Consider the following 21739-nt stretch of genomic DNA (forward strand, 5'->3'; position numbering starts at 1 on the left):
AGCTCGACCATGCTTAGAGGGTGGGATCTAAGGGCTTCCAGAGCCATTCTATGTGTTTTTCTTGATTCTTTCTACTGTACCTCAGTTGTTTAAGAGAATGCTGCGACGCTGTTTTGCTGTGAAGCTCCAGAAATGTTTTGTGAACTATGAAACTTCCCCCAGACCTTTCATCGGCATGGGGGAGAGTATAATGACTGAATTTGCATTTTCGTAGTTTGAACAATAACAAGGCAGGTCAAACCTTCGTAAAAGCCGTCCTCATCCATTGTCCCGTAAACGTAGAGGTACTTCCCTGCCACCAGGGGGAGCTCTGCCTCCGGATGCTCATTAGGCCCATCGTAAGGATTATAACTACAGTGAAAAACATTACTGAACCATTCAAATGCCAGTGTTATTTCACACAATTATTTGTACAATTATTCTCTACCAGGGTTATTTCTTATGTCAAAAACTCCAATTCGATAATACATATGTCAAAGAAAACAATTTGCAAGGTGTTACTTTGAAAATATGAAGTTTGTGTCTATTGTGTTTTTTAACAAATATGAGGCAGCTGAGGACTTTGTGGGTTTGAAGCTTTGGCCCTGTTTCACATATTTGTGCTCTGAGGATTCCAATTATTTTTTGTGCTGACAGGTAATTTTCTTTAGAGATAGAAACACTGAATCATCTTTAAGACCCCAGGCCTAACGCTGTGAGAGAAAGCAAATTATCTCAGCAGGGTTTGTCCATGACTTGTCTACAGTGAGCAGCCAGTTCGGTTTACTGTTAAGGATTTCTGACCAGCTCTCTGAGGACGGTCAACTGTTTCACTTTGGTTCGGGGGTTTCTGTAATCTGACCACAAAACTACTTTTGACACAAAATGCACTGAAACCATATACATACTGTTAAAGTGACAGACCTTTTAGAAGGACTTGAAGGAACTTGTTGGAAACAGTAACAGTTTTATTCCAGTCAGAGGTTGTTGTATTTGTCTGTGTTCAGTGTTTTAAATAAAACAAGTAACACCGTGAATTAAGCGATTGTGTGTTGTGTATACGCACCTGTACCGAGCAATACACAGCCGAACCTTCCCTGTGAACCTCAGTTTGGACCTGGTAGTTGAGCCGAGCTCTTTGTCCATCTAGAGAACACAAGAAGGGAACATATGATAGTGTTTTAAACATTCAATGCTCATTCTTTGTTTTGTCACCAGGGATGCACTAGAGATGATGTTGGCTGGTATTCACCTTGTTGGCCTATGGGCAAACAAGAAGTCCTCCACTGAAAGTAGCAGTGGCCGATGATATGTTTTGTGCTGGCACATTCATGAGTCACCGGTTCATGACATCCCTGCCATCAGTTTGTAAGACTTTATAAGCACTGAGAAATTATCATATCATCATATCACTGAGTATGTAGATGTGTTGTTGGCTAGAAAGCAGTTGGGTTTAAAAATAAAATAGTATCTTTTTCATGAGAAAGAAGGTGAAATTCAAGGTTGTTTCATGAATTGTTATGATCGTTCTTTCAGAGATAAGGTAGTGAAGGGCTGAGTGACTCTTAAAAAGTTAGCTTTTTATAATGAAAACTTGATTGTTTCCCTGGCCCAAAACAAGGAATAAACAACAACAAAAAAACATAAACAATGTTATTTTTAAACATTATTTTAACTCATTATTTACAATCGGTGCATCCCTTATTTGTTACCCTTCACCTTATTTTCAGTAGACCAGTGAGGCAAGCTTTGTGAGTTGAAATTATTTTGCTTCTTATGGAGGAAGAAGCTAATAAACTGATTTGAATGTTTTGTATAAAATTGTATGTAATGTCAAAAGCAAAAAAACTGGGTCTTTGAATCCAGGTGGCTGTGCTTTGAAATACAGGGAAATCTTCCCAAAAAAGTAGACGAAAAGGTGATGCTTTTCTTTGGTTTAACCTACCAACTGCCAACTAATTGCATATCTCAAAAAAGCACCCAATATACTTTATATTTCTTTTATTGATAACATTTGTATGTAGAGAAATCATTTTACATCTGCATAGCTTGTAGAAAGGTGCAGAATAAAAAATATTATTATGATGAAACAACATATTTGATAACTCCTCAGCCGATGTTAGCATTCAACAACTTCCTAGCTAACATTATCGTTTGATTACATCCTGTGTGTTTGACTTCCAGGTTTAGACAAATGTCTCGAAGATGTGTGCTGATATTTATGAATTAATTTACACCTTTTCTAATCTTATCATACCAAACAGTAATGTTAGCTAGAATGTTGTTGAATGTTAGTTGTTGTCTAACTGAAGCCAATCGGTTATCAAACTTGTTTTACCTTGAATTATGGTCTGGATTAAACTATTTCTTTACAGTTGCTGTTCAATCGAGGAGCGGGGGATGTCATAAGAAAATGACATATGGTCTATGGTAGTGGGGAGATGGAAACTCTCTTTTACTGGCTGAATGTTATCAATAACAATTTTGCACAATTTGTGTATTAAAATATTTTGATAAATCCCAAATAGTAAGGCTGCAGGAATAAAACCAGAAAGCCTCCTGCATTGATGCTGCGAGGATTTTCTCCTTTTCAGTCTTGCTCAAGCATATTGCTTTTGATTCATTCATTACAATGAAGCAGCATTTTTCAAAGAATTGTTACAAAGTGCCATCAAAACTAAAGATCAAAAAAGGTATGAGAGGAATCAGATCTCACATTAGTGAGATGAGTCACTTGTTGCTGGACAACAGGATTTCATTATTGTAGAAAGGGAGGAATGAAACCAAAAAATGATTGGGGATTCTTCTCTACTGCAGCCCCACATCATGTCATCATGTCAGGATGTTTAAACAGTCTTTGTTTGTGCAGCTTGGAGCTAATTACACTCCCTTTTTGTTTATGGATGTCATTCATAGTGCAAATGGAGAAATGTGCAATAAAGCAGAAGCCATTTGGGATGCAAACAGATACCTCAGAGAGGAAAGCCCGTGCTGGGCTGCGGGCTCGACTGCGAGTGAGGAATGTTGGCTTGACAGAGAGGAGCTCCGGCTTGTCTCCACTGATCTGGAGCGGTCGAATGAACTCCGATATCAAAGATCTGCCTGTTGGAGCCTCATTGCCTGTGGAACAAACAGAACTTTGTTCATCAGATCCTCACATCTCAAAAACAGAATAAACATCAAGCTTGTGACAAATACTCAAATTACAGAAGAGTTCATCAAAGCTAGGTTTGGAACGTTGTTCTAGCTGCATTCTTTGTTTTATGTATTCCCGGCGGCAATCAATAAATCAAATACTTTGCCAAAGTGCGTACCCCTACCGAGGCCCAACAGTCCCCTTCTTTGCTCTCATAGAGGCTGTTCACATTTCGTTTTACCATTTGTTCTGAGTGATTTGATCAAAAGTCGACAGCTTGAAGCCCTTCAATTCACACCTGGCATTAGATGCATCTCGACATACAGTATGTCTGGAGTCAGCTCTTGTGATCAGATCTCACTTCTCCACTGTACGCAAATACACGCCTACATCAGTGGAACAAACCGATAAGTTTCTTATATATGCTCTTATATATATATCTTCATGTATAACCTTTGAGAATTAACGAGTTGGCCCGAATAGTTAAGAATTTGTTTCAGAAAGCATTTCACAAACTTTAGAAAGTTTCTCCTGAGACTCAACATTTAGCTTTTTTATAGGGGAGTCTGGGGACTTTGTCCACAGGCATCAAAGACCTAACATTTAACTGTATTTGTAAAATATGACGTGCGTACCATCTTTATGTTATGTCACCTGATTTGTTTTTCATCAAGATTCAGGCATAATTCCCTGAGAAACGAGAATGAAAAACGTCCTATCTCACATGTTAAAGTGAGAACAAATTCCTGGATCTGTCTCTTTATCTGGATTCCTTTAGCAGTTTTTGTGTAATCCTGCTGACAAACCAACCAATGAACAAAGGAACAAAGGAACACGAGTGAGAAAGATAACCTCGTTGGCGAAAGGTAATAATAGCCATGTACCTGTACTACTACTGACTCTCTCTTCAAAGGTACCACTATTTAAATAAATGTACTGAACACATGTTTTTGTTAAGCAGATATGATGTGGGTGTCTATATCACTGTACTCAATGCATCTGTTTCCATATATTTGTATAAAAATATGAAATAAATTAAAACTTCACAGCAAGAGTTGAATGATACATATGATTGTAATTAGTGAGGCATTCATGTATTTAACAAAAAACAAGTCAAAAACAAGCAGAGAACAAGTTTAGCCAGCTAGAGGCTATTGCTCGCTATGATTGATTATTTCATTAACAGTTTGTGTTCTGCAGATTAAGTCCGAAGCCTCGGATTCTTTCAACTTGTTGTGAGGTAGCTGTGGAGTAACAGCCAGCAGCTCTCACATGGCAGGCATGATGCATTCATTCAACTACACAGCACTTCAGTAAGAGTGGGCTACATCCAGTAAAATTCATTTAGTGGCCTCCTGTTGATTAATTTAAGTCACAAATGAGTTTCAGCCACTTCAAAATATGACGGTAAATCAATTTCTATACAAAAAAATACTCAAATATTATTTTTTTTACTTGATAGACATTTTATTTTGCTCTGAGAATCAACTGAGTGGGTTACAGTGTGCTGTTCTCAAAACTCAGCTGACATTTATCATTTACAGCAGCATATTTTTGTTTCTTACACCTAAAATGTCAATCAAAAATCACACCCACTGAGTAACCGAGAGAGCTCTCTATAATCACCACAACATTGGACTTCATTAACTGTACATTTCTTGAGATAATTAAAGGTAAAGTCAGCTCTAACTGCATTACAGTTATAATAATTGTCTCATATTTCAACTGTATTAAAAATCGGGTTTGCAGAAGTTTTCAGTGGATTTCTGTTCAGAATGACCCTGAAGGAGCATGACAAGTCTGGACTCATTTTACACTCACTGACTCCATCCTGTACACATTGTTGAAAACACTGAGGTTGGGTTCGTTCCCCACCAAGTCAGTGATCCCTCTGGTCTCCAAAACTGTTTAATTTATGTACATTTTTTAATGGTTGGGGTCAGACTGGGTAAGGATTAGATGTAGTGAAATGGCAGTGGAATGTACTCCAAACAGGGCCCCTTAAAAACTTCTCACCTTTTCTCACTCCAAGGTTTTCTGAAAAGTTTGCAGCCCTGCAAATTCATCCTACAAAAATCTTATGGCAGTCCAAAAAGTAAGACTAAAGCACACCTCAGACGCACTCATGCGCGCGTACATGCACCTGACTAACCATGGGAAGTTTTTTGATCAAGCTTGGTTGTCATCTTGTGCTTTTCTTTAACTTGTGGAAATGTGTTTCCATATTTATCACCGTGAAGCTCGCGCAAAGCCTGGCACAGGACACTTTTGGAGTAGGTGACAGCCTAACTCCTTGACTGCAAGACGGTGTGCTGATTGTTTACTCAGAGCTGCAGCTGTGCAGTGTAGCTTTTGTCATAATGTTTGTCCCACTGTGAATATTTTTTCCACTGAAAATGTCAGTGGTTCACTGAGTGGGCCAGATCTTTTTATTGTTAGGGTGGAATAACAGATATCAAGTTTATCAAGTAACTACTTTTTAGTTCACATACATTTCATTACTTTCATAATTATTTTGTGAGCATTTTCATCACCTATATTTTGGTGTTTTTTGTTACTTTCACCCTGACAAGTGGCTTCTTTAATAATAAATGATGAATGTGAGATGGGGAAAATGATAAAACATGGCTCGGTTACATTAAATTGGCATTTATCACTAAATTTTTCATTTAACATGCATTTATCAATTATTTTCTGTTAATTCAACCACTCAAAACATACAGTATGACTTATCCGCATACTTGCCAACCTTGAAATTTAGAAAAAACAGAGAGGATTTTGAAACCAAAGTGGGGTTCTGGGAGTCCTACCCTTGAAAAATGTGAGATTCACAGACTGTGTTTCATGCGTTCTGGAAACGAATGGCAATGAAAAACGCAAGTCTCCAGGGAAAATCGTGAGGGTTGGCCAGTATGCTTATCAGACATATTAAAGAAAAAAATCATGATCCAATACGTACCTTTGCCTATGGGGGCAGCCAGTCCATTAAGGAGCTGTGACAGGGACTTGTTAGGCGACCCAGGAGATTCACATAAAGTTAAGTGTTCAGCGCTGAGGATATCAAACTTCCCAGCCTGGAGCCGGAACTTCTCCAGCTCTTTTGACAGGAGGTTGAACTGCTCACTCTGAGTCCGACATTTTTCCTCCAGCTCGCGAACTTTGGCCTGATGACGGCGAGGGAGGAGAGTCATCGAGAGAGGAGTGAGAGGGACAGACAGACAAAGAGAGACAGACAGACAGATAAAAAGGGAGAGAAAGGATGGGAAACAAAGGAAAACAACAGGAGAAAAAAATAAGGAAACCACAGGATGCAGGGCTGAATATTCTGCACACAAAAATACAACAGTACACATATGTACAGTAGCCAGTATATGAGGATATACGTCTACTGTGTACACAAAGATAGAACATGGAATGAGGTTTACTGTAGACGTGTGGATCAGTCATTACAGAGAAAAAACCTCTTCAAATGACTCTTTAACTACAGTTCACAACCCTGATTCCAAAAACGTTTATACGCTGTGTAAATAAAAACAGAATGCCATCATTTGCAAACTAACTGTGTTCACCAACAACAGTTTTATAAAGTGTTCCTGAGCCCATGTAGAACCTCGTCCCATCCTTACTTGTGAACGACTGAGCCTTTCAATGATACCACGTTCAGACCCATCATGATACTATTTATTACCAAGGGACCTGTTTACCTGTGGAATGTTCCAAACAGGTGTTTTTGGAGCGTTCCACAACTTTTCCAGTCTTTTGTTGCCCCTGTCCTAACTTGTTTGAAACAATCCAATTCATAATAAGCATATATTTACAAAAAACATGTAATATATTGTTTATATTTGTTTTCAATTTAGTATATGTCAAAAAGAATTAGCAAATTATCACATTCTGTTTTATTTATGTTTTACAGCGTCCCAACTGTTTCTGGTATCGGGATTGCTGTATACAAATCACATGCACAACTACAGTTAATGCTAATAATACTGAAAATAAAAAAAGGCTCTTGCTTCAAGGTGGTATGTATTTTTCTTTTCCTATCATTGTCAAGTAATCCCATGAAAAGAACAAAACCAACATTAATTCAATCATACTAACGATCAGTCTTGTAAAAGTACCCAATAGTTATACTTAAGCAAAAGTAGAGATATTGCGCTAAAATATTATTTTTGGTATAAGCAAAAGTCCCCCAAATACTTCAGTAAAAGTCTTCAAGTATCTGGTTTTAATGTAATATATTATAGATACTCAAGTATCAAAAATACACAGGTAAAAGAATTATCATGTATACTGTATACTATTGGTTGACTGATTACCAGCCTGGCAGGTTATCATAATCAGTGTTAATTTTTTATCCAATAAAATTAATATATTAAAATGCACTATTTTGGCTCTGATGGAGCATGTAATGTGCAAAGTAACTAGTAACTAAAGTTATCAAATAAATGTAGTTGAGTAAAAAGTACAATATTTGCCTCCAAAATATTGTGGAGAGGAAGTATAAAGCAGTAAAAAATGAAAATACTGAAAGTACAAGTACCTCCCAATTGTACTTACGTACAGTAAATGTACTCACTCCATCACTGCTAACAAGTACCGTCTGAGTAACCAAAGTCTATCGTATCTTCTTCCACTGTGCCTGCAGACTTGGTGTGCAAATATCTTGCATACATGTACTTCTTGATAGGAAAGATGTTCCACCACGTGAACCCACCAGTCATGCAGGAGATGAAGCTCAGCGTAAGTTCATTCCAGAAGACTATCTCAATGTTCAGTGTTTCACAACTCTCTCCATCTTACTCTCTCTCTCCATGTATCCAGCTGCCTATGGGTGTTTACTCTTTCAGTTAAACCAACCAGATTTGCCTAAATTAAATCAACCAACAAATCACGTCATTGCTAACAAACTCTAAATCTGTTCTGCTCTCTGTTATTGTCAGCTGTCATTTCAGTGCAAAATGGTTGCGACCCTCCTCCACCACATTCACCTCTACTTAGTTATATCTCGTGCCCGGGTCCAGCTCACCAGAATCTATCGCATCACATCCAGATCTTGAGCCATCATCCTAATCCTAGCACCGTCACCAGCATGCATCTAAGCTCCATCAGTGGGGTTTCCTACTATCTCCTAATACTACTACTTCCTACTACTACTTTCTACTAGTCAGGGCTTCAGCTGCCCTCAATAAATATTGTTCATTCAAAAATGAAGTCTCTCCTAATTGAAATGTGTCTGTTGGAGCCACAGACAGGGTAGGGAAGTTACAAAATATTGTTGGTAGTGGTCTTTTCATGGAATCAGATAACATTAACAAAAATAACAGCAGTCATTAAGACCAAGAAACTTCACTTCACATACTAAAACTGAGCATAACTATGTGGGCAGGTATAATAGAAATTCCAGGTGTTGGAGCATGATATCTCAAGTTGAATGATGGATCATCGAAAATCACTTCAGACTGACGATAATCTGAAGCAGAGATGCTCTGGAGGACACTTGGAATTTTTAAGCACTGCCCAACACACAGCAACACCCCTGCTAACACACTCCTGTCTATGCTGCTCTGTTGAGTCAATATCATGCAGACAGGTTGTTGTTGGATAACACATGCTTTTAGCAGACAGACGACAAAGGAAATCCTGCAGCTCTGAAACAGAGTTAGTAAATTAAGATACTAGTTTTTATAGCAGCATACAGTTCTGTTCTGTATGGCAAGAAGACAGTTTTTAAAACACATGCTTATTAACACCCATGCAATTCTACAAAGGTAAAGGATCACATTCATCAATGTGATCCTTTGATTACAATACAAAAACTAATATCTACTATTTGCATCATATTACAACACATTAGATGAAAAAAAAAGAAGCTTTAATTCTAATTAAATAGATTTTCAGCATTCACTGATTGTATTCTGATACTTTTGTTTGGTCACATCTAAACACACACTTCTAACACGTGTTTGGTTTTATAAAGTTAAATTTGCTCGCCTCAGTATGCTGATGGGCTTTGATTATGTGGAATTGAGGTCGGTCAGTGAGGCCCCAGGCATTCGTCTTTAAGTGAAGTCGATCCATATTCTGAAACTTCACGGGTAGAATCTTTTCATCAAATGTTAAGCGAGCGTGGCTGAATATTTCTTTATGATCAAGTCAGAAAGACCTCCAGTTTGTGCTGTCAGTCATGTCCCAGACTTTCAGAAAGCACTACACTTGTGAGTTTGCTTTGATGGAAAATGTGAAACATAGCTGAGCGGGTAGTAAAGCCCAGAAGAAGCAGCCCTGAATATGTCTGAAAACCAAAAAGTGAAGATCACACATCACATTAGTTCTTAACTGACGAATGCTCAATGTTACCTTTTACCCTCTGAATACCACTTGTATATTTATCATGTTCATCATTAATAATAAACTGAGATCGTGATGAATGATTGTGTTTGTACTGTGCTGTTACATCACAATACGTCCTAGGCCATAGGAAGCATGGGGCTATTATATACTGTACTGACTATACTGGGAAAGGTGTAAAAAGAATATCAGGTAAATAAATAAAAACAATTCTGAAATACCTGCATGCTGTCCAAGTGGTTCTGTATAAGCACAAACACACACCCATTCAGTAAAAAGAGATGTTGGAAAGAAATAAAGCACAATTACACATGTGAGCACTCGTACACATCTTGAAAGCACAACACTCTTGAAATTATGATCTGCTTTGACACTTTGTGACCTTTTATTTGTTGTGATTCATTCACCTTTCTTACACAGCTTTGTTCAAATGTGCACTTCACAAGTCAATTTAAAGAACCAGTTCACCCCAAAATTTAAAATCCGTCATTATCTCCTCATCCCCATGCTGATGGAGAGTCTGGGGAAGTTTCATAGTCCACAAAACATTTCTGGAGTTTCACAGTAAAACAGCACTGCAGCATTCTCCGAAACAACTGAAGCAGCTGGGGACTTCGAAAAAACAACTGAAAGACATAAAATGGCTCTGTACTGCTCGTCTGGCGTAATCCAAGTCTCCGGAACCCCCTGTATCCCAAATTAATATGAAAAGATGTCATTTACACCCTTCTTTAAGCCAAAATCTTCACTCTATAGCTACTAAACTACAATGTTAGCGCACAGCCCATCTGAAACATAGACTGTCAAAAGAGCAGACAGTCACTCACAGGTTTCTGAAGAGCCAGAATGAAGCTCAAAGTGGGTGTTACCGGCCGTCGCCATCTTGGCTGTACTTGACTCCGCCTGACTCCCGGCTAATCGAAAATTGGCAAAAAGGTGGAGCATGGGTGGAGCTGAAGTGAGCCTAGTTAGACAAGCTTGTTTAGGCTTAAGCCTAGCTGGAAGCTACCAAGCTAGCTAAGGCTAACAAGCTATCTGTGTTCACACATAAAGAGAAGAGAATTTCACCTCACATCATTCACGTGTTTGATCACAAATTACTTGTGTTTGGTTGAGAAGTGAAGATAAATCCACTTCTTAATCCCAAAAGTTAAAAAAAACAATATGGCGAAAGGTGAAGATTGGTGACTGGAATTAACTCAGACGAGCACAGTAGCAGCTCACGGCTAGCTGTTGTGTAACTTTAGGCATAAATATAATTCAAACGAGTCAGTTAAATAAAAATTCACCGCCTGTAGAGTCGTCATGAGAGGGGAAATTAGCCTTATAGACCAAAAATGTTTTTTGTACCAGGCTGTAAACATGCTGTTATAGGGACTGACTTGCTTTTGGAGCCTCATGTGGCCATTTGAGGACTTGCAGTTGGTGCACAAGCTCAACCATGTATTGAGGATGTACATACATCTTTTCAAATCAATGTGGGATCTTCCTAACACTCGTTGAGAGCTGTCCTGGGGAAGGCTGCATTGCTATTTTGCTGTGAAGCTCCAGAAATGTTTTGTGGACTATGAAACTACACCTGACTTTCCATCAGCATGGAGGTGAGGAGATGATGACTGTATTTTCACTTTTGGGTCTGTCCCTTTAACATCATTGTGACTAGAAATCTTTATACTCAGCCTAGGATTCATATTTCAAAACATGAGAACTAAAAAAAGAAAAGTGGGGACTAGAAAAAGCAGGAAATGGCTCTAGGTATACACAGGTCTGCCCCAGGGCTGACTAACCCCCCTGTCCTCCAGCAGCAACCACATAAACACACACAGTCACCCCCCCAGAGTCCAGACGCTCACCTCTAACAGATGGACAGCGCCTTCATGTTCCTTTTTAGCCTCAACCTGAGCCTGGGAAACACAGGGTGCACCGTTTCAGTTCACTGTCATTTATTTAATTTCAGTTTAAAACACCAATGAAAGCCTTTACAAAATTGGAAACACCTTTTCATTCAGTGCTGTTTGGGGTGAAAATGGTTGAAAAGAAAGCCACTATCTCTGTCCTCACTAGGCCATGTAGGATGAAACCAAAGTGCAGTTTATTTATTAGTATTATTATTTATAAGGTTACCAACAGTGCCTCGCTTTGAGAAGAAACCAATTCTGACTTCACCACGATGGGCTGAAGATATAGTGGCTTTTCTTACACTATTTTCACCTTTTATTTTTTTATGTTTTTCATGTTCAAGGGAGTATTCGTATGTCAGTTTACTACTAAACATATGGAGACTGAGAGCATCGGCAGCAGAGGTCCCAAACTAGCAGCCTTGAGGCCAGACGCAGCCACAGAACAATTCAAATCTGGCACATTTTGGTCATACAATCATTAATTTCTTTTAGAGCTGAAACTGGTTTCGCTTTCTGACTGAGAGTTCCTTTAGAAGATCAATACCGCTCTGATGTCTGTCAGTTAAGTATGCTGTTTGTATATTCGTATGTGTATCTAAAGGACAGATGTATCAGGTGGTGATGATCTTCTCGTCTTACCCTCTTTCACATTTAAACACTTTAACAATGACCAACAGCACCTTTTACAGCACTTCTGGCAACTACATGGCTCTTTCTTAAGCTAAAAGTCAGGCTAACCTGGAGCCGAGACAGTTTCAAAGGAAGTGGACTTCCTGCTCTTCCTCTTGTGTGATCCACAAGCAGAAAGCTGCAACACTTCATGAATTCGAGGAAAGAACAACCTGGCCACTGGCCTCCAGAGAGTTTGAGTTTGAGACCCCTTATCAACGCAAACTCCTTGAATATTACAATTTTTGCCCTTATTCCAAAAAAATGACAATATTCCTACTTATCTGTATACATTGTTCATGAAAATGAATATTCCACTAATATCCCATAATATAACATGCAGCCATGCATTCTCTGATTAATGAGCACATTCTCCCTCTTTTATTTGTCAACCTCTCTCTTGAAAAGGTCGCCGTTGCGATATTTGTGCACATCCAAGAACTTGTTGATATCCAAGTCTTGTGTTTTCACACCTTCAGTTCAGTTCATTCCATCCGAACCGGAGGAAAACTTTTGTATTGTTGCATTTCAGTTCTGTTCCGGTTCTCGTCCACACTAACTCCAAATGAACCAAGAGGAGTAAACATGAAGTTATACAGACACTTTTGGTAATTGTCATATTGTCAACCTGCATTATTAGTGCATACTCATGTAAAAGAAAATCGAAGTCCACAGCAGTTTATGCAGCACTATAATGCTTCTGATGTGTATGTCTTTGGGTTCACAAAGAGCTCACAAAGAATTAACTGATTATGAGCAATATTGGTACTGTTAGGCTGCAAATCGATCACATTTATCACTACTTGATAACAGATAGAGACGAGGAGAAAACGGGGTGTCTTGTACAGTCATGATTCGAGGGTTATTACTGTGGATCCAGTGGCGGACTCAGGATGCACCAGAGACCCGTCTGCACCAGAGACCCGCCTCTTCAAACAGTCTCGGCCCAATTGTTTGGTCCACACTAGGGTTTGATTTAAAGCTTTCAGACCAGGCCAAGTGACCCACACTAACTGGATATAAGGTACCAGGGTCTGTTTTAACGGAGCCAAACAGGTTAGGTGTGAAAGCATCCTAAAAGCAGGTGTATTTTTCTTATTGCCGGTAATGTGCGTTTTTCTTTTGTGTATGCATCTCTACCCCAGCCTTGCAAACTGTTGCTTAGGAGACACACAGAGCTGAGCATAAACAGGCAAGAAGCTGTGTTTTACAAACCGTGGTAAAAACACCAATTCAGATGCATATTCTGAAAGTGCTGAATAATGTCCAAAGAATTCTCCCATGCTGCAATATGAGCATATCCCACAATGCTACAATTTCAGTACCAAATTCATGACCAACATTACCTGCAAAATTGGAATACTGTCAAATTCTCAATAATAGTGGACAACAAGTGTACATGTCACTGTTGTCAGTGTAGGTCTGAATCTGCCCATTATTCCCCTTATATGATGATTACCTACCATAGAAGCTCATCCAAAAAGTGTACATGTTGCCAGCATGTTGTTTAAATGGTTGTTTACGCTATATTGACGAAAAATGGCCTAGACTGAGGCTCTGTGCAAACCAGCGTTATTTTGAACAGATTTAAAACGTTCAATGTTCTTTTCATAATAAATTAAGAAGGCTGGTGCATTCAAGAGGATTAAGGTTTGGGTATTACAGAAGCATTGAACTGTTCCGAAACGCAGCATAAAACACGCCATTTTTCTTATGGGAATGAGAAACATCTGTTGAGAAAAAACAAGTGTTCCACATGAATATGAGAGCATCTGTGGACTTTACAATTTCATAAATCTACTGTGCAGGCAATTAATTTAGGAGAATGCAGAGAGCAGCCAGTGTCTGAAGGAAGATAAGGCAGTAATGAGCTTCTGTTAATGAGAGAAAAAAGCTGAGAACTCTGCCTGTGAAAGGCTGACTGTGAAGTCAGAGCAACACTGCAGCAACAGCAACACTGGGATACACACACTGTTTCAAGAGAAGGCATTGGTGACAATTCCTATCACGTTCACACTATCAGCAATCTCAGCCGTTGCTGGGCTTGCTCTGACATTACAGGCAGCTCCAGTGCACAGAGCAGGAAGCCCAGCCATCAAATGGCCTGGGCCAGCATTTTCTGTTTAAGCAAGCCTCTATAAAGTGTCATATCTACTCTGGGGTTTGAAAGTTTGATTTGCTTGCTTGTAACAAACAAGAGGAGTGCTACTGTAATGTTAAGCACTCCGTTTGGAGATTGATAGACAGCTGAAGTGTGGGGTGAAGAGGATGCACTGGGAGAGCTGTAGTAGTGCCAGTGATGGGAATGTTTAGAGGCGAGCCTATTCACAAATCTGGGGAAATGGTGGTAGTAGACAGCGGTGGCGTCTCCCTACAAGTGAACAATTTCCTACCTTTACATATACTTTTCTAAGCAATGTTAAAGAAATTAGGAAGATCCTGCGCAGCTCTCAGCCGCTCCAACAGTCGAAAAAAATCGAAACAAGCATACATTTACTTGATGAAAAGTGCCACAAACTTGACATAAATCCTCAGGGTGTGCAGAGGACCAAGATGTTCACCAGAGGTGGCGATATTAAAATATTTATCGATTAATCAATATTATTATCATTATACTTTTGAACCTCTATGAGTTTTTTCCAAAAATACCTGTGTATGTGCGACTAGACATGAGCTGCCATTGCAGTAATGGTGGCGATGCTGGATGGCGTAACACACAAATCGCTCCCTGGATTTTCTAGAGAGAGCACTATTCTTTCCTCTTCTCTCTTTAATACAGTCTTTTAGCTGACTTTAGCCTTTGTTGGACTGTTGAGCACCAGCGCTCAACAGAAAGCTTTTTGACCCATCACGCGGACACAGGCTTGGCCAACATGAAGGCCCAAACCTCTGGTGAGTGTTGAGTTTCCTTACCTTCTGCAGAAGGTCAATCTCCTGCTGCTTTGCATTGAGTACAGCCAAGGCCTGCTCATGCTCCAACTCTAGCTGCTGCCTCCGCTCCGCAGCCTCGCGCATATGCTGTCCGCAGGGGGTGCAGGGATGGAGAGCCAGGGGGGAGGGTCGTGGGGGGGAGCATAGAGAGGGCTGCTGTTAGTGGAACTAAAATCCAACGGCACTGAGCCAACACAAAATGCATCTCCAGTCTCCTACTCCACACTCAGAAAACAACACAGGTGTTACATGTGCACACACATCACACATACAGAGGCTGGTTAACAGTGTACTGACCTTTAAAACCCTTAAGAACAATAGAGACATAAACTATGCCACAGCAAATGTGAGAACAGTTTATGTCGAATGATCTGCGGGAGAGATCAGATCTAATTGTGCACAAAGGTGCTTATGGATGAGGACTTGAGATGCTTTGCTGTGTGAACAAAAAAACTAACATCAATCCACAGTCAGGTTTGCTGCCCCCTTTAGGTAACACGATACCTGTTAGAAGCCCGGTTACTGGGACTGTTTGAAAAGCTGTCCTCAGCGCTGTTGTCTTTGCATGATCAATACAGGGTTTTACGTTACATGAAAAGGGTGAGCAAACTCCGTAGCGTGCTCACTTGTCTGTGGTCATCCATAACAACAAAAGAAGCCATACAATACAAGGGACTGAATGCTAGGCTCTTCATAACACAATCTGCCCGTGTCATCCAGTCACATCACTGCTCCCACTGTATGTGAATATTTGTCAGGTGAAAGAAGCAAATGACATTTCCATGCCAGTAAAGAATCGAGGTCTAAGATAGGTAATGTCATCAACCTTTAGGTGACATTATCATCATGAGGGGTGACCCAGTCTCTCTATCTCCTGCTTCCTCCCCCTCCCGTCATCATGAAGCCAAACTCTTTGTCCTGCCTCATGCAAAAGTCACATTCCACAGTGCTGTGCTCATATAGCCAGGTGACCATTCATATGTCTGGTAAGCAGCCCACGGGTAAAGGGGGGAGATAAGCACAGCCACTGAGGTGGACAAAGCATTCAGAATGGGACTGTAAGGACTGCTCCCTAACAGATGGACATAGCAGTGATACCTTATAAATCTAGCAGGGGGAGAGGGGACAGGGACAGGTGAGGGAGGGGAGGACAACATGAAAGGGTGGGATAGGAAAGGAAAGAGGGGCAGACTGCTCCAAGCTTCTACTCTTTCTTTCACAGCTCCTGGTCAGACCTCCAGACACGACACTGGAAGGCAACAGACATGTCAGGGACATTAGACAGTATAGCTGAAGAGAACCAGATGGAGGCAGTGTAGCACAGGTAGGAGAAGGGGTACTAGCAAAGGGTTAGGCTCCATAAAAACACCTGAATTAGAATCCCGGGATAGACGCACTCAAAGAACTGGAAATGCACACAGTACTGACAGATAGTGGGTTTGAGTCTGCCCTCGGAGCTGGCCTCCTCACCTTGAGCACCTGCTCTAGGTTCTCCAGTTTGTCTTGGAGCTGGTTCCTCTCCCACAGGGCTAAATCTCTCTCCTGCGTCACAGCACCAAGGGTCTCTTTGAGCTTGGCATACTCAGACTTCACCTGTGCAGACAGAACAAGCAAGAGCAAGGTGTTTTAGAGTGAAGCCATACTTCAATTTATTTTATTTGGGTCAGACTAGACTGTTTTCAAATACGGTAGGGTTGAGAAGTCCGAGAACCCTAGTGAAAATACTTCTATTTTGCATTTCTTTTGAATTTAGTACTATTGTTTTCATTACAAGTGATAATAAATAGTATTTTGTTTGTGCTCCCATTGACTTTAATGATAGCATGCACCTGATGGACATGTCAACGACCATCAGGACTCCTTGGTCCTCTTTGGTCTTCAAGTAGTTCTGTCAAAGCTTTGAGGTGAGTTTGGGCCTGTCATCCGGCTGCAGTATGAAGTCAAGTGAAATCATGACTAGGCTGAAGGTTTCTGAGGGGGCAGTGCATGGAACTCTAAAACGCTTTACAGAAACTGGTTCAGTTGTATCCAAAGCATAATCAGGCAGCGCAAAATGGACCAGAAAAATCAATACATCAAGCTTTGTTCACTGAGAGATAAAAAAGCAGTCTTCCCGTCAAAAGAGGGATGTCCTGTAGTGTCTCAGAGGATGAGAAGCAGTTTCTAAATCACTTCTCAGGAGAGGGAATGAGAACAAACACTTGAGGTGGGCTGAGAAATACCAGAACTTCACAGTGGATCATGAAAAAAGTTCTATTTACTGTTGAATCCAAGTTCTAGATTTCTGTCGGTTAGAATACACATACACCCTACAACAGAAGGTGTATGTGGGGAGACAAACAGGAGAGAGAGTGAAACCACAGTGTGTCAAACCCACAGTGAAACATGGTGGTGGGAATATTCAAGTCTGGGAGTGTTTTGGACACCTGCTCTGAACTGACTCCACCCTGACAAGGAAGATGTACCACTCCATTCTTCAGAGACATGCTCCACCCTCTGGTGTGATCTTTGTGGAGAAGGATTAGAACTGCAGCAGGATAATGAGCCCAAACACACATCAAAACTTGGACTGAACTCCCTCTGTCACACACTTTCCCTCATGTCATGTCAGGTGCATGCTATCAATAAAGCCAACAGGGGGAAACGCCAAATACTAAGACAGTCCATAACTCATGAACATTTTTCAAGATATGTTTCACTTGTGTCGTTAGGCTTATATTATCATTTGTAATGAAACACCACTATAGAGTAAAATTTTTTATACAATATCAACAAAAACTGAACGCTTTATTTTTCCTAAAGGTTGAGCCGTTGCTTTGGATTGAATTCAGTTAAACAGCCGTTCCTATTTTTCAAGCAGTCGGTGCTGATTTGAAGCACTACGCTGTAAAGAACGATTGACTTTAATGGCACCTAAAACAATCTGAGCTCTTAAAACAGGCAGAAAGTGTTTGGGGCCAGATGTGGGAGCAGGCTGGTTTCGGTGATAAAAGCCTTTAAATATTATAATAATCCAACAGTAAAATAATTTCACTGACTCCCAAGAATGTGGACCACAACATGACTAAATTATTCATGCTTCATTGTTACCCAAGCACTAAACATTCAGCAGACTGGAGCAATTGCACATTCTATTAACACTGTACACCAATTCACCACCAATGAGGTCTCTACTGCCGCTATGAATAAATATCTGAAAAATGTGACTATTTCTATCCCAACATATTCTTCATAATCCCACAGACTAGTGTGTTGTTACTTAAGAGGCAGTATTTTTCAATCAGCTTTTTAGAGGTCCCTCATCTGCAGCGAAACGACTGGTTCCTGCAGCCGTAATGTGGCAAAGCCTCTTCCTCAGAGCAGCCATGAATGACTAATGATTCCTCGAGGAGGGCGTTTCAACAAACATCAGCAAGGCAAAACACAAACAGAAACCAGCGACTGTGCCTCTGAATGGCCCGCCTCCACACAGAACCAACTCTCTGCATGGATAGGAGCAACTGTCAGACTTAATGTAGATGGATTGAACCAAACTATATTGGATTCAGTAGAATCAGGTCAATAGTCTATTCTGAGTGGAGGGAGGTGCCGTTTGTTGCCCCTCCTAGTTCATTCAGAGACGATAGGGATCAGAACACGGGGATGTAAGCGAGGGCTAATATCCGCTCTGCCCTGCAGAGTGCTGCTCTCATATCCGTCAGTGTGATAACGGTTCAGGACAGCTGCTCCAAGAGCCACCCCAGTCCTGATAAGACATCAATAACCAGCATCCCGCCCTTCAGCAACTACCTGCCAATCAGCTCCTCCAGGAAATTGCCTTCCTGTCCATAGAGACAGGCCTGGTGCTCTGTGTTTGTTGAGTTACTCCGACTTTATGTTTTGGGGCTAAGCGGAAGGTGAGGGTGCTTTCATATTCTGTTCATTATATGAAAATCTTAGGGCAGTTATGGCAAAGTTAGTGTGACCCAGAAAGCTCATCTGAGTATTAATGTAAAGACCAGAGAGGCTGTGACCTACGAAGAAACAAGACTGAGAGTCTACAGCCACGTAGCAGCTCTGGGTGGTTATACGCAGTGGGGCCTTGTGCTATGACAATGCTAACATGCTGTAGTTTACCAGTAAGTGTAAAATTTATTTATTATCAAAAGCCTGATCTGAAAAAAAAAAAATTAAATAAAAATGTTACAAAAGGTTTACTACATTCATTCTGCTGTGCTCTGCTACTAGCTAAGAAAAACAGTTATAGCTTGTTGTTATGTGAGAGCCTAGAATCTTAAGTTTTGTCAGTTTTAATTGTGTCAATCAGTGTCATTATTTCAATGTGGTATATCAAAAATGGTATTGAATATTAATCATTTTCCAAGTATTTTTGTGACATCACCAATACAATATAATAAATGTTTGTTAAACAGAGTGTGAGAAAGGATTGCTGAAATGTGACTCTCTCGTCCTTTATGGTTGCTTCAAACACCAGTGTGGTAACAGCACAGGTAGAAGCCCATCAAATCCAAGCAGCAGCTGGCATTACTTACTTGACGCACTGAGCTGAACTAAAGTGAGTTTGGGCTTTTAAGAAATAGTGGAAGTCACACTGCTGTAAAGGGAAGGGGTGAGCTGAATTTATAACACAGAGGGAAATGAGAACTTTACGTTGAAACAGAATCGGGCACAGTAAACGTTTCTATCTATCACAATTTTCATAATTGTCTTAATTGAATATTCAAGTCATTGCCCAGCCATATGAAAAAGTCAGGGGAAAACTCGAAAAGTCAGTGTCCATCACCATCCTCTGGTCATAATAAAAGTCACAAGTTGATCCGTCAAAATTTCATGGTAATCTATCTAATAATCATTTAGCTATAAACATGTGTTAGGTGTACTCATGCACATGTGAGCTTAAAATTAGTGTGAATGGAGCAGCACTGCGATGTAGTATACAGTCAAAGAGTCAAAACCAAGGCTCTTTCCTGTGCCCTTACCTTCTCATACTCAGATGCCTTGTGGCTATTGTTGAACAACTGGAGGCTCAAGTGCTTGTTCTCCTGCAGGAAATCTTGAAGCTCATTCTCCTAAAGAGGGAGAGAGAAAACGGTGTTGAGAAGCCAAGAAGTCACCATGATTAGACAGGCGCATAGCACCCAAACTCAGCGTGCTGTTAGCAATAGCCCATGCATTATTCATCTGAGGAGACTGCTGAGGAGGTTCTCTAGTATGCTCTCGGAAGAATGACTAAAAGAAGCTGCCATTTTAGCCACCACAGCAGAGCGATGATAGTAATATTAGCTTTGATGTCAATGTCTAAAACATACTGGAAGAAATGTGATAAGAAACCATGAACACTTTCTTTTTCACCGTTTTCTGCGAATGGATGTAGAGCAAACATGCATTCTGATACCTTCCTAACCACACACACACACACACACACACACACACACACACACACACACACACACACACACACAATAATGGCCTCCGTTCCCCACTCTTTCCTGCCAAATGTGTTGAGCTGAGGGTATAAAAAAAATCCCTTCATTGCAGAGGAGGAAAACTTAATTACATTCAATCAAGCTGTGGATGCAATTTGCAGTGTCGACTGGAGAGTTCTCTGAGACGTGCAATTCACTGCAGCTACAGCGGCATGTAGGCCAAGTGTTCGTCTTGTCAGGAGCTAAGAAACCTACTGGCTCATGCATGATACATTTACAGTAAATACAGTGCTTCTTAATGGCAAGTGATGGAGCGCCTGCTCCTGCTCCCTTATGTTTTAATTATAAAGGATATTTCGGACGGCAAATGCAGACAGGGGTACACATAAAAAACTGACGTGCGTGCAAGTGTACACATGTTAACAGACTAGAAAACGTTAAATTTCCTTTGCTGTAGTAATGCATTGAAAGCATTGTGAAATCTGTTCTCCAGTAAATAAAACACATCAAATATTATAGGTACATGTCACATCATGGAAATACTCCCTTTTCACAGATCCCATTTAGCTGCTTCAGTTTCAGTATCCTGATATTGTGCATGCTGTCTCACTGTCACACTGTGACATGAACGGAACAGAGTCATCTTTACATTTTTTTAAGAAAATCTGAAATGTTCCTACCAATAGGAAAAGGAAGAGGAAGAAGAAGAAGAAGAAGAAGAAGAAACGAGGAGGAAGAGGAAGAAGTAAAAAGGAAGAAAAAGAAGAGGAAACGAGGAAAAGAGGTGAAGGGAGACGAACAATAGGTTAGATAAGAAGTAGGTGAAGAGGAAGAACAGGAAAAGAGTAGTAAGAAAAAGAAGAAAAGAGGAGGAAGAAGAAGCTGAAGATGTACTGTAGCATACATGCAGTGATACGTACTGCCTGCACATCATAGAGGAGAAATTCTGTCAAGGACAACTGATAAGTAAACAACAGCCTGAAGACAGCACTGTACCAAAGTCACATCTGAGATCTTTTCCATTAATTTTATTTCTGTCACGTCCCAAAAAAAAATATTGGCATTTCAACCTGCATCAATTGTGTCCAGTCAATTTTAATCCTTCCCGTACAAGTGCTAGATTGCATTGGCATTCCTATTCATATCCATTGATCCTTCAATTCAGAACTAATGTGGGCTGGCTGAGCCTCCAGGTGTTCACTCTGAAGGACAAACAGCTATCAGAGAAAAACAGAGAGCGAGCCCACGTTTGACTGTATGCACACTGAACAGAACAAAATACTTTTGAAATTCAAGCTTGTTGTTGATTTAAGCATTTCAACATGTCTGCCATCCTCATTTTAAAT

The 21739-nt window shown here is 40.4% G+C and overlaps 1 protein-coding gene across 1 annotated transcript in view; it reads right to left on the reverse strand.

Annotated features, from left to right (window-relative positions):
• The window catches only part of rimbp2b (RIMS binding protein 2b), a 115993-nt gene that overhangs the window by 25686 nt on the left and 68568 nt on the right, over positions 1-21739 (reverse strand). Inside the window, exons 5-13 of the mRNA XM_084359010.1 lie at positions 19947-20036; positions 16438-16560; positions 14950-15054; positions 11320-11370; positions 9688-9708; positions 6075-6279; positions 2951-3099; positions 1046-1125; positions 242-351 (exon numbers count right to left, since the gene is read on the reverse strand). Of these exons, the coding sequence (XP_084215136.1) occupies positions 242-351; positions 1046-1125; positions 2951-3099; positions 6075-6279; positions 9688-9708; positions 11320-11370; positions 14950-15054; positions 16438-16560; positions 19947-20036 (934 nt within the window). The remainder of the gene's footprint in view (positions 1-241; positions 352-1045; positions 1126-2950; positions 3100-6074; positions 6280-9687; positions 9709-11319; positions 11371-14949; positions 15055-16437; positions 16561-19946; positions 20037-21739) is intronic.

The sequence above is a fragment of the Pagrus pagrus genome, assembly GCF_965226575.1.
Source record: "Pagrus pagrus genome assembly, chromosome: 8".
NCBI classification, from domain to species: Eukaryota; Metazoa; Chordata; class Actinopteri; order Spariformes; family Sparidae; genus Pagrus; species Pagrus pagrus.